General features: G+C 34.3%; 1 protein-coding gene across 1 annotated transcript; it reads right to left on the bottom strand.

Moving 5' to 3' along the window:
* Positions 1-2,820: 2,820 nt before the first annotated feature.
* On the bottom strand, positions 2,821-13,937 carry LOC133192192 (vesicular glutamate transporter 2-like). Its single transcript, XM_061328157.1, has 11 exons — positions 13,736-13,937; positions 9,223-9,365; positions 8,679-8,793; positions 8,482-8,569; positions 8,223-8,309; positions 7,929-8,068; positions 4,290-4,439; positions 3,990-4,122; positions 3,789-3,899; positions 3,489-3,610; positions 2,821-3,156 (listed from the first exon to the last, which is right to left on the bottom strand). The coding sequence occupies exons 1-11, from the start codon at positions 13,880-13,882 to the stop codon at positions 2,935-2,937; spliced, it is 1,458 nt and encodes a 485-aa protein (XP_061184141.1). The 5' UTR covers positions 13,883-13,937; the 3' UTR covers positions 2,821-2,934.
* Between the last annotated feature and the right edge of the window lie 360 nt (positions 13,938-14,297).

Below are 14,297 nucleotides of genomic sequence, written 5' to 3'. Positions count from 1 at the left end.
ACTATCTCGTTTAAAGTCAGCATTTCGTTAATTCTGTGGTCATTATAAAGACTTTGATAGTAAATATAACATATCAATGTGCCGTGCTTTGACATATTTTATTCCCATTGCTAGGACTTTGTTTTTATACTAAATTTGACTGCAGAATATTCCGTCTACCTGATCACTAGATAGGGTTCACGGCGAATGGAACGGTTGATAGGGGATGTAGCTCCTATAGTCTCATAATCCCACCTATGGAATTTCCGGGGTTCTATGTCTTACGCTCTGTTCACAGATTTATTTTGTTTGTAGTTTTTTGAGATCGACCATTATCTTATCGTTCGTTATTTTCACCTTCTTTATTAATGACACAAATATATCAACATTCTCATTTAAAGGTCAATATTTCACAAATTCTGCGGTCGATACAATGACCTTGTTAGCAATTACATTCTGTTGTTAAGTCGAATGTTAACTGACATTTTTCATACAAATTGCAAGGTCATTATTTCACATTGATTTGTCCACGGAATTCCCATTTACCCAGAGAGCACATGGCGACCGGTCGGCAGGGGAGACTTACTCCTCCATGGTACCTGATCATACCTCTGTTTTCGAAGTTCCATGTTGGCTTTGCTCATAATTTGCATTATGATTTTTTAGAATGATCGCCATTCGTTATCTTCCCATTCATCTAAAAAATTCTGTAAACAATCCCAAACGTAAAGAAAGGGGAAAGACCAGATGTAGGGTCAGGTACCTATAAGGAGTAAGTATCCCCTGTCAACAAGTCACATTCGCCGTGACCTTCTGTATTTATCTGATAAATGGAGTAATTCATAGTCAAAATTATGATAAAAACAATGACTAAACTATAGTATTAAACATGTCAGTTAAACAACAACACAAACGTAGGTTGTATTTGCAAACAAGATTATAATGAACATATTATTTGCAAACTGCTAACGTTAAATGAGTTTGTAGTAACATCATATTTGTCAGTTGCCTGCCTTGGTTTAAAAGTGAGTCTAAGTAGCAAATGTTCTTGCGTCATTTGGAAGATATAAACATAATGGAGAGTGGAATATTTCTGCATAAATAGAAGAAATTGACGATGGAAAAGTTGAAGTCGTCTGTTCTATCACATAGTTTATTAATTAGTTTTCCATTAACATTTATAACCAGTCCATGAAAGAGATGTGGAAGAGTCTGTGGTGTCTTTTGAGTTCACCGATGATCTTACATCATTAAGCTGGATTTATTTTTCAATTAAATTTTTTGTCGTGTATATGCAGAATATTTAGGAAAAACTGTGTTTAGCCGACTCCACTTTACTGTAATTATTCTCTCATTTTAGATGCTACAAACTGTCTTTCAATACTCATGCTTCAAAACTGCTTCTTTATCCCCTTTTCCATGAAAAGTGTATGTTTTAAAAATACTCAGAATGCTTCAAACTTTATCAGTCAACATTGATAGCAGACAAGATGAGATAATCAACCTTGATAAAACATTTATGTCCTAGGACTGAGTAATTCTATTTTAATTTTTACTTTATTTCTCCTAGACAAGATACGCATACAAATTGAAAATTTGTATGAAAAGTCGTCTAAGTTATTGTATCAGTTGTTTAAACAAGAGGCGCAAGGATCTTGACGGTCACCTGAGTTTTATATAACCCTACAAAGGGTCCATGTAATTGCAATTCGATAATTGTTTATAAAGCAGATAAAACTGATAAAGGAAAATATTTTGCTCACAAACAAGAAGAAAAAGGGTGATCAAGCACCAACAAAACTTTTTTTGAAGGGGGGAGGGGGGTCACTTGCAGCAACTCGGAAGGTAGATTTGATTACTTGTCTGTATATGTCAGTGCTGACTACACTCCTATTTGCCACTATCACCAATCTTAACAACAAAATAGTGCTTCAGCATAAAACAAGTGTAAACAGAGTAATTTGATTCCGCATTTGTAATATGATATCACCACAACGCTTACAGATAAAATTAGAAGTACTCTGAGCATTGAGCTCACAAAATGATATCCCGGCTCCCATATGAACATAACAGGAAAGTCAATTTGTTGCTAAGGCAAACGCAATATATATATGTCCGATCTAAACGTTAAATAAAAGGTGCACAATGAAGCAATATAATAAAGATTCCATGAAAGTCTCATCAAATTTTATTCAGTGGTAAAGGTGGAGTTGCGGATAAGAAATGGTACACACAGTTTCACAGAAAGAATGGTACTGTCCATGTTTTGCTATGGGAAACTCTAGTTCTGTTTCCGATCGAAATTTAGAATACTGTGGAATCATTTTAATTCGTGGGGGGCGATGTTTGTGGGTAATCAAACTTTTACTTATTCATGAAGACGTAATTTCGTGGGTAACTCGAATACATGAAAAGATTTTCCTAATGTCTTATTTAAATTTTATTCAGTATTATAGGAGGAGAGATGGTAGCCTCAATATTATAGAAAGAATGGCAATGTCGATGTTTTACGAAGGGAATCCCCAAATATCTGTCCGATCGAATTAAACGTAAAAAAGGAGGAGCAAAGTGGCACTGTGTAATAAAGATTCTCATTTCATTTTGTGGTAAAGGAGTAGTTGCGGATAAGGTATGGTTATCCCCAAGTGATACGAATTGAAGGACGGACACCCCCATCTCTATATACCCCATTTTTCAAGCGGGGGATTACAAATATTTTGAAATAATGTGAAGAAATTGCAAAAACGTCCTACATTTTATGATGTTCTTTCCATAAAAAAAGCTACAAATATTTTTTACAAAGCATTTTTCAAACAAATATATAGTGACAAAATAAAATTATGACTGGGCCATCGAAATCGATAATGTGAATTATCGTAAACATATAATGGATAAATTTCTATCAATAAGAAAAATAATACAAAAGTACACAAAGATCATCACAGAAAACAATTATTAAGACCCTTTATCTTCCTTTATCTCATCTTTTCTTTGTGAAATTGACCCATACTCATATACAGGATGTGATGTCAATTTTAGTGTGCTATCTGATGACGTCAGATTTGTTGTCTCCGCCCAGCTTTGTATTTCTCCAGAAGCAAATATTGCATAGTAAATAACTCCAGACAAATGAATTGTTCCAGCTATAAGGAATATTTTCTGCCAAGACTCAATATTCTGAAATAATAATTCTTTACAATAACATAGCCTTTCACCATCAATTTCCACAGCGGAAAAAAAATCATAAATTTTAGAACCTCAATTACAGTTGTATTTGAATTTTCAAACTGGTATATTTCTAGAAAAATTCTAAACTTTAAACCATTGATTGAATCCGAATGAAATTACAATGTCCGATCTTAATGCCCTAAGATACTAACAATTAATTCTTATCACTATCACTCTTCAGTTAAAGAAAAATTTTTCTTTCTTATCTTGGAGGGTCTTGGCAAGAGAGGGTTTAGGAGAGAGAGAGAGAGAAAGAGAGAGGGAAAAAGTTTTTATTCCACCTTTTCTCTTAGTAAGCCTGCCACGGCTATACTAAACATGGACCCAATGCAGCTGATCCGGGTAAATCCTGTTACAATGTGAGCATACTGAGGGGCCAAATCCAGAGCATTCACTTGATAACCTACAGAGATCAACAAAATTGTCAGGTTGTATGGGCCTCTAGAAGATAAGCTTTTTAATTTTTATGCACAATTCAAAGTTCATAGTCGATAATCCCGATAATTGTCTAGTACTAAGAAGCAACAAAAGATTTCAGGCTATACATGTATACGTTTTTAACTATTCTGAGTAAGACTTGCCTGATATGGCCATTCCACTAATACCTATTCCTATGGAAAGTACTACGGTGGCCAGTCTAAAATCCCTTACGAGGACCAAACTCAGTAAACACAAGGACTCAATCCCAAACCCTTAATATAAAATAGGTGATGAAATTTTTAAAGCATTGAATCTGAGAAATACGGAAAAGAAACATTTGAGAGAGAGAGGGGGAGGGGTACCAGAACACTGAGCAATCTTTCTCGCGACGGTTGTGCCGACTTTTCCTGTTTTTATGATCATGTCTATGAAGATACCACCTATCACAACTACAATGGCCATCAGAACTTCTGGAAAGGCAGCTAAAAATCCTATCTGGAAAATGGAGCACATAAAATTGTGATATGTATTATCAGAGCATTAAATTCATTAAGTTTTTTTTCTGTCTGAGGTAAATGTTTCCAATGTGAAAAATCTTAAAGTAAATTATATATATTATTCATTTTCACAATTTCCCGGTGGTCCAGAAAAAAATTACTTACACTAGCGACATTCATTCCATATGCATCAGCGAAGTACTGTGGAAGTTGGGAGACCTGCAGTGAGAAAATCCAGTTCCGGCAGAAATTTCCAACAAATATGGCTGTTACAGAAAGTGATGTCAATATCTTCCGATAAGGTACATTTTTAACCTGTGGAGGAAAAATCCTTTATTCATCCAATAACAAGAGGCCCATGGGCCACACTGCTCACCTGAGCATTTGGCTAGGAGTTCAGTATTTTATAAGTGGTTTTAACCTACCGCTAAGGGAAGGGGGGATGATTTGAACAAACTTCATCTACACTAACTGAAGATGCTTCCATATAAATATGTTTAATCATGGTTCTGCTGTTCTTGAGAAGAAGATTTTTAAAGATGTTTCCTTTGTATTCCTATGTAAAACTTTGATTATTCATTGTGGCCCCGCCCCAAACCAAAGGGCCGATGGTTTGAACAAACTGAAATCTACACTACCTGATGATGTTTCCATATAAGTTTCATCTTTCCAAGCCCAGTGGTTCTGAAAAGGAAGATTTTTAAAGAAATTTCCTATGTATTCCTATGTAAAATTTTGATCATTTATTGTGGTCCCGCCCCAACCCTGGGGATCATGGTCTGAACAAACTTGAATCTACACTACCTGAGAATGTTTCCAAATAAGTTTCATCTTTCCTCGCCCAGTGGTTCTGGAGAAGAAGATTTTTAAATATTTTCCTATGTATAACTATGTAAAATTTTGATCATTCATTGTGGTCCCGCCCCAACCCTGGGGGGGGGGGGGGGTTTCATGGTTTAAACAAACTTGAATCTACACTACCTGAAGACGTTTCCATAAGTTTCATCTTTCCTGGCCCAGCGGTTCTTGAGAAGATTTTAAAACACCCCACCAAATTTTCACTATTTCTTCATTATCTCCCCTTGAAAGAGGGTGTGACCCTTCATTCGAGCAAACTTGAATCCCCTTTACCCTAGGATGCTTTGTGGCAAGTTTGGTAAAAATTGGCGCAGTGGTTCTGGAGAAGTAGATGAAATTGTGAAAAGTTAACGACGACAACGACGACAGACAACGGACAAATTTTGATCAGAAAAGCTCACTTGAGTCTTTGGCTCAGGGTGTGCTAAAAAGTGAGGTTTATATATTTAATATTACTAGACTTTGACCCGTGCGTGCACGGGTTGACATTGTTATGAATGCATCCATGTGCATATCAGATATTTACAAAATAGATACATCGACACATTGATATTGTAAGGTACTTTTGAGATAAACAATGAATGTGAATATAATTCTGGGATTTTTTTGTTTTTGTTTTGTTTTGTTTTTTGTTTTTGTTTGTTTTGTTTTTTTGTTTTTTTGTTGTTTTTTTTTTTTGGAAAATTGTTGCGTAACGGCATAGCGCAGAATGGCTTTGACCACCAGTTAGCTATAAATCAAGTCATGAGTTAGAATCACGCCGGAGCTTACATAAATTTCACCTTTCCAAACAAATTTAATAAAAGAAATTATGGATATTCATTGAAAATATGACAACAACAAAGAGTTCAGCACTGCTGATACCTATAAAGCGTAGTTACCATGACAACCTTTACATATTTAGAAGAACAGGCTGTCCCTTCTATATAACGTACTGAAGATCAATAACAATAAATTACATATTTCATCCACCTTTTTTTAGAGTTAAAGAAATTTTTAGAGGTGAATTTAGATATAAAAAATATAAAGCTTTCTTTGATGGTTCACGTGGGAAATGCACGGCGCAAGCATTGCAGGGGGTGTTCACCGTATTGTTGACAGACCAGGGTCAGAGTTCATTACATGTATTTACATAATAAAGCTATAAACCTACAATAATGCTATTGATTTCACTGCACTTCTAAGAAATATAATGTGAATTTTTTTGCATGGAATCAAATATTTCTTTGCCCTTAGTTTATGTTTCATATTTACCGCGTTATAAATTTCAGCAGTGAAGGTAATAGTAAACATGGCGAACAAATTCAAGTTGCAATCATTTAGACACATTTCAAATTGAAAATATCGGTTATATTGACGTTATTTAATTACTTCGATTTATTTCAAAGTTAAGAAATGAAAATAATGTTCTTGTAATTTTTGGCGGAAAAAGAATGCTTACTTCACCAAGATGTGATTCTAGCTGGAGTTGTAACACCACCACCCCCTTTCCCCTCAAAAAAGCATAAAAGAAAGGAAGGATAAAATAAAATCGGGTAGTTACATTAATATTGCTCCTACGATCATGAGCTTTTTGCCCCCGTTGAGATGGCCAGAGATATAATAACATATAATAAATGTGTCTCCGAGATGGCGAATGATTACCCACGTGGACACAATATCACATTTGTATGGATAAACTCAGAAAGATAATACAAATACGTGTAAATTTTCATTGGAAATTTGCTATATATTCTGTTCATATATATTTATGATTTCATATATATATTTATGATTATTTATTTTCTTATTTCTTATTAGAGAAATTATAAAATAACAAATATATAATTATCTACTTAGTACTTCTTTTGTCTTCTCTGATTTGAACACCGTGATTTAGCGTGAATGTAATGCGCACGCGCAAGATTGTAAAATCCAAAAAGTCCAGATGATTTCCGGGATTTTTTGTGGAATTTTTGTTGATTATTAATTAGCGAAGGCTAATTGAGAAAAAATAAAAACAAATTGGTAATCTTCAAGTATCAGTTATGTTTAAAATATATATAACAAAAGACAGTACTCTTCCGATTCATCGGTATTAAAGGCCAAAAATTCGAGTCTATTATTTTAATATAGTAGTATAGATGTTCAAATCATACAAGTGTCACATAGGCCTCTGCGGTCACCTGAGTATCATATAATGATTTTTTTGTATTTATGAGACGCTTATTGTGATTTTTTCCAACCTTCCTTTTTGTAAAAACTTAAGAGATAGCCCTGTCCTTTTGAAATGTCAATTTAAGTCGTCGCTACAAGATGCTTTCATATTCTTTTGACAATTTGAAGATATACTTTTTTATATTACGATAAATAAGATTTGCTGACTTCGACAATTTTTCTTCACATTTCAACATATATAACATTCCATTGCAATTGTGGTCTCATCCCTGGCACCATTGGATAAAGTACATTACCATTACAAAAAAAGATTCTACAATGTAAGATTTAAAAGAATTGATTTTCTTAATATTGTTTCGTGTATACTTAAGTTTTAACTACTACATTTTGTCTCAATTTACTATACATCCTTGGTATAAAAAAAATTAAATTCTCGTAGATGGAAATCATTCTACAGAATATGTTTGGTTATGCCAATTTTGCACAATAAGGTATGTAATTCTAGCATTTTAGATATATTTGATTTTGCATACATGTAAGCAAATAAGATACTAGTATTCAGAAGAACTGTGAGATATTCCTCACACCACTCTTTTTAACAAAAATAGCATCATTCAAAAAGAATTATGGGGTTTTTCAAAGATTTGGGAGTTAAAATTAGTCAAATCATTATGAGGCATGAAATATAAACTTGCAAGGATACAAAACGCTCATTTAAAAAAGTCCTATCCAAATCTAAAATTCTTATTGTACGTGAATACAACAGGGATTTAAGAACTAAAATTAAACCTTTTCCTCTGAGCTTTCATCCACTATGGGACCATCCATCTCAAATAGAGACCGTTCCTCTTCTGACAGATTTTTATTTGATAAAGGGTTATCATGGACAACTAAAAACCATATAATGGAAAATAAAACAGTCAGTCCTCCTACAAAAAAATTATAAAGCAACAATAAAAAGTATCTGAACTGTACATGATATACTGTAATTTTTGTCTTTAAAAATAGATAATTTTTTTTACTTCTTTGCACATATACATATTTATTATCAAATTCCTATGATGTAAGCGTTGTATCACTTACCAAAGATGTAAAAACTGGAGTGCCAGCTTATATAGCAAGTTGTTGCTCCAGTAATGAAGAACGCCACAGCGGGACTGAGATAGGCTCCTTAAAAGAGTATGACATCATTTTATTTCTATTTTGTCTCCTCTTTAATTTTAAATTTAAGCTTCTTTTCAAAATGTATTAACAAATTAATATGGAATACAACCAGCCACCTAAAATATGTATTAAATGCCTATCAATAAGGTGATGAGTTAATTTTTATACATAACCGTACCACAATAGGTGAATGTGACCATTCGTGATTTTTCTGAAGTCAGTGCCCAAGCCGACAGAACGCCATTAAGTGCAGGTATGGCCATACCCTGAATAACAATTATATGTACATTTTCGTCTTAATGTAGAATATATAAGAATGTAATCGAAAGTAAACTTAATTTTTAGCATTTCTGAAACTTTGAAAGTAATGTCTACCTCAAAAAGACCCTGGGTTAGGCGAATAGTATACACAATAGGTGTACCGTATTTGAGCACAAAGGACAAAGTAATCATTAGAGAACCACTTGCTAGGAGAGAAATTCCAAAGACTCTGAAATAGATAAATGGATTCAATGTGAAGTGCAATGCTTAAAATGTTTCCTGGTGAAAGACGGATTTTTGAGATGATATGTTCCTCTATTCATACATGCATTAATAAATCAAAGTCTTACTTTATTGTCTGTCCGCATGTACACTTAGGTTTCATCTTAGTTCTTTCTTTAGTATTTTCATAGTATTGTATTAATATTGCCTTTTTAATTACTGATACATGTATTTATAGAAAAAGTTACCTTTCTCGCTATCTTTCATTTTAAAGAAATAACTAAATTTGAATTCATGAAAAAAATATATCCAAGCTCTTTGATGAAAATTAACATGTTATCCATTTCCTTTAAAAAAAAAATGGCTGTTAAGATAAGTCATTCAAAAGTTAAGGTAAAATACGGTTGTAGTTTTTTCTCTTGAAAATTCTCTTTACCTTGAGGAGGAAAATCGAGCGGAAAGGTATCCTCCTGGTAGCTGAGTTAGGAAATAGCCAGCAAAAAACACTGTGTTAAAATACTGTGTAATGGACGGATTCCATGGTAGAATAAGATCCCATGAGGTGCCATTGACTGTGCACTGTAAATTGATTACAAAACTTAGGTAAATATTGTTCAATTAGGCAAACAATTTTGTGCAATTTTAAAATTAACAATGGTACCGCAAAGCAGAGCATCCCCTCACAAGAGACGTCTAAGAGGCACGTTTCGCACAAACACACACTCGTCACTCATACCAAAACAAGGGGTTTTTTTAAACCGTTGTTTGTAAAAGCATTATATTACAAAATTTCTCTTTATTTTATTATTGAACTTTACAGTCGGTGATTTCTGATTCAATCTACACCAAAGCAGAATATTTTTTCGACATCAATACTATTGTTCAATTATTTGTCATTATAGCAGTAGAAGGGGAAAAGCCATATCTCGTGGCCTCAATTTATTCTCATACTTTGATTCATATTTTTAGGTAGCCGTGTGTCTCTGAAAGTCGGCCTTTGGCAGGTTGGCCGTCATGAACCGCAAGACTGAAATGATTCTTCGAAACGAAAATCACCGTACATGTACATAATTGCTAGTATGAGCTTTATGTGAGCCTTCTTTGTGAATGCTTTCCTTTTAATCAATAGCACTGGGAATCTGGGTGCAACTCAGGACACAAAAGAACGTCGAATCCCGCAATTTGCGTTTTCAAAAGCGATAAAGAGGAGCCCTAATCTATGAAGTCCTATTCACGACTACTCTGTTTGTTTGTTTGTATTTTGTTTAACGTCCCTCTCGAGAATTTTTCACTCATATGGAGACGCCACCACTTGCCAGTGGTGAGCCGCAAATTTTGTCCTATGCTCGGCACTTACGGCCATTGAGCAGTGAGGGATCTTTATCGTGCCAGCACCTACTGCGACACGGGACCTCGGTTTATACGGTCTCATCCGAAGGACCGGTCTCCACGTCCCACAGTGGGATTCGAACCCGCGACGTAAGGATCAACTCCTTACTTCGCGACTCTAGAGCAGACGCTCTAACCATTGCGCCACGTGGGCGACCGCGACTACTCTAATGGAATGTTCAAAAACTGTTTTCATAACGAGTTACATGTACATGTAATCCTATCCTAGGTTAGTCAATTGTGTTATTTTAATGAACAAAGAACAGCTGTGATGAATTTTGATGCATAATATTTAAAGATATTAAATTTTTGGCATAACTTAGAGGGTTAGGAAAATAAAAGGTTAAGATTTCATTGATTGATTGATTTGTGTGTTGTTTAATGTCACATTCGAGAATTTTTCACACATATAGAGGCGTCACCGTATACCGATGAAGGACCTCAAATTAGACCTATATTCGACACTCAGGGCCATTGAGCAGTGAAGGTTTTTTTATCTTGCCAGAGCCTATCGTGAAACGGGACTTCAGTTTTTAAGGTCTTATCCGAGAGACCAGTAACTTTTACTTCTAATGCTGGGCGGCTGGCGAAGGAACAGTCACTGCCTTTGTTTACGACGCGGAGCGAAGAACGAGAATCGAACCCGGGCCACCCGATCACGAAGCGAACGCCCTACCTCTAGGCTACCGTTACCGGTCATCAAGATTTGAAAAAAGATCAACATTCATTTATCATTATTAAGTTTTTGCGAATTATGGGGTTTTTCTAAATATTTTTAAAGATTTTATTGTTTTTATGCAAGAAAAAAAACATGATTATATGTGCACAATATCTATGTGTATTCTCGAGGAAAACTGTTGATTTTACGATTTTGTTTTCAGAGATTCAGAGGACGTCATTGAATATTAGGATTTTGTGCAAAGGGCCCGGTCTTTCTACAATAAAACGCTTTCGGCTATAGAAATCGGTTAAATCGGTTAGAAATCCTGTAGCTGTCCTCGCGGAAAACACCACCGACCTTATGAACCTGGGTTTTTATATCCGATCCATTACGCGTCGAAAGGATTTCCTCATTAACTCGAAATAAAAGACACCACAGAGTCTGATACTTTTGTTTCATATATTGTTAGATATATACATGTACATTGATGACAAACTAATAACTAAACTTTACGTAGGACTACTTCAATTTTTCTATCGTTATCTTCTCTTATTTATGAAGCAATGCGCGATTATCACCTGTATATGTGCTCAGGCACCGGGATCATGAAACATCTTAAGCTTAAGTCAAAAATTTGTTTATCGCGCTGAAATACTTTAGACACCAAACAGTAAAAAATAAATATATTTCTCAAAATTTTATCATCACACTGCTGTTTTCTGTAAATAAGGAGTTCTAGGTCACAAATGATGAACAACTTATATATGATTGAAACCATGACTTACGTTTAAATTTGTTTCATGGTCCCAGGGTCAGGTGTTTACGTCTCCCAAATGAGCATGTAAGTTTCTTAACCTAGGCAAGCTCCTATCAAATAGGTTGATGTTGATGTCGTTTAAAGTCGCTATTTCGCAAATTATATGGAGATTACAATGACCTTGTTTTCAAATGCATGTCGATAGGTCGGATGTTGACTGACGGGGTTTTGTTACATTTATTAGGTCATTATTTTCAAACCCATTTTGTATACTTCGTTAACTCGATCAAGACAAAACGCCCATGGGTGTGACCGATCAAAAGATGATGCTCACTCCGTGACACTTCTGGTGTATATAGGGGTCTGTGTTAACTTTGCTCTGCTCCCGATACGTTTAATTATCTTCACATTTATATTTACAGGTAAACAAAAGCAACTTTGTTTATCAAGATTTCTTAAGATAGAATCGTACATGAATTGGCATGCTTTGCTGGAAAGTGAGATATAAAGATAATTAACGAACAATAATCAAGTTCAAAAGTCCATTAAAACAATGCAAATTTGGAGTAGAGCAAACACAGACCACTAAAACATTAGAGGTGTGATCAGGTGCCGTAGAGAAGTTAGCATTCCCTGTCGACCGGTCACAACCGCCGTGTGCTCCTCATCATGATCGGGCAAACGGAAAATTCAGTGTGAAAATAATGGCCTAAAAATTTGTATGAAAAATGTCAGTCAATATCCGACTTAATGATAGAATGTATTTGCTGACAAGGTCATTGTATCGACCATAGAACTTGCGAAATGATGATTTTAAACGAGACTCTTGATATTTTGCTTCATCAACTTAATTGTCAATAGCTTGTCTCATTTTAGAAATTGTTTGTAAGTAGAACATGCTCTTGCGTATCGAATCAACTGGGAGACATTAACTCCATATGCAGTTGTTAATGGTATATTGCTACATAAAAAAGGCAAGTTGACGATAGAAAAGTTGAAGTCATCACGTTTATCATAAAGTTTTGTTCTTAGGTTACCATTAACGTCTTTTTCTAGTAAAATATCCAAGTATGAAACCGATGTGATGAATTAACAATGTAGTCATTTACAGTTGTGTCGTCACTCTTTCTTGGATATTTTTTTTTTTTGCAATTTTGTGCTCTAATTTATCAATTTCTAGTGTGAACTAATATGATTCCGTATGCTCTTATAGATCTGATTAACTTGATTAAACTTTTCTGTCAACAAATGTATCTTCGGCGACCGTACGCGTTTTAGGTATGTACCAAATACATGTTTCTCGTTGGCATACATCTCGCACATGATTTTTTTTTTTCAACGACCTCATATAGTTCCGTATTACCTTATAAGTGCCTACATTAATAATATGATGACAGTGTGCACTAAATACAGTCAATCGGTGGCTCAAATTAGACTCTATTAAACCATTCATTATTCTTAAAAACTTAAATGAGCATTTACAGTAATTCCTAATCATCTGACATTTAGATATTATATCATATTATAACACTTTGACATTTGCTGGAATATAATTGATTATCAATTTCTCATTATTCAAAATTACTTCACAGAATGTGTACGTATGGTGCTAGTTCCGTAGATAAAACAGAAACAGGAAATGTTTACTCCTCCATGTCACCTATCCACCCCTCTGATGTTTTCAGGGGTCCATGTTTGCTCTGATCTTAATTATCATTCTTTCATCGGACTTTTGAGCAAGATTTTTTTTTATTTATTTATTTTTTTACAAATATTATGCCTCTGTTTCTATTTCTCGTGTTATACTTTTTTTTACTATACCAGATACGGAGTAATTTCAAAGCTTTCCTAAAACATTCTTTACAGTTTCTTGTCATAAACTGAATAAATATTCATGTTCTGATATTTAAGTCGTCGATATGTTCAGCTTTTTCATTTATTTTTATATCTTTGATTCACTTGATCCATACGATGAAAATAAAGATTTTATCTCGTGTAGTTTTAAGGGATCTATGAATGTAGATTTTCATACATCTTAACGGAAGCATAAAATACATGTTTATTTATGATAAATTCTAATTTTTGATAAAAAAAAATATCATTTCATTCTTATGATGGTCTGCTAAATCAAATAACACCTACCTCTTTAAACAGAGAGTTTGTCTGAGACAGATTGTTACGTAGAACGTAAACCATAACTAAAGAAAAACATGTCCTCGAAGAAAACGAGAAAAGGAGTCCGAAAAATCCCAAGATAACGACAACAAATCTCTGAGGAAACTTCTTCATAACTTACTGTTTAAGAAACGAATCATACATTGTGACGAATTCAGTATACACCGTGTGCAAAATTACGACATATGGATCGTTGTCATCCGACTGAATTTTATTGATGCACAGGAGGATAGCAAGTAATTATACAATTATCGGCAACATGCCCATTCCCTCCCCCATTACTTTCTGTACTTTTTATCATGTGTTGAAAAAGAATCGGAATCTCTATATAGTATATGCATATATTTTTTCATAGTGTCAATTTGATTTATTTTTATTTATAAATAAATAAAGCCGCAATTCATAATAAGGCAGATTTATTAATAAATAAATAAAAGAAATATACATGTATCATCAGGACCTTAGCTGACAATCGTCAAACACCATTTTCCCCCCTCTTTAAACGGCTGTATTTTAAACTAAAATGAAA

The sequence above is a fragment of the Saccostrea echinata genome, unplaced genomic scaffold (genome assembly GCF_033153115.1).
Source record: "Saccostrea echinata isolate AGI-Se365-2 ecotype Australia unplaced genomic scaffold, CSIRO_AGI_Sech_v1 ptg000025l, whole genome shotgun sequence".
Taxonomy (NCBI): Eukaryota; Metazoa; Mollusca; class Bivalvia; order Ostreida; family Ostreidae; genus Saccostrea; species Saccostrea echinata.
Note: the sequence above shows the minus strand (reverse complement) of the source record. Positions and strands in the feature narration are given on the sequence as shown.

Excerpts from the sequence above, each read along its gene's own strand:
- LOC133192192 (XM_061328157.1), bottom strand. The coding sequence starts at position 13,882 with ATGAAGAAGTTTCCTCAGAGATTTGTTGTCGTTATCTTGGGATTTTTC. Across the intron at positions 3,900-3,989 it reads AAAGATTGCTCAGTGTTCTG|GGTTTGGGATTGAGTCCTTG; the intron begins GTACCCCTCCCC and ends TTTTATATTAAG. Across the intron at positions 3,157-3,488 it reads CAGGCTTACTAAGAGAAAAG|AATATTGAGTCTTGGCAGAA; the intron begins GTGGAATAAAAA and ends TTATTATTTCAG.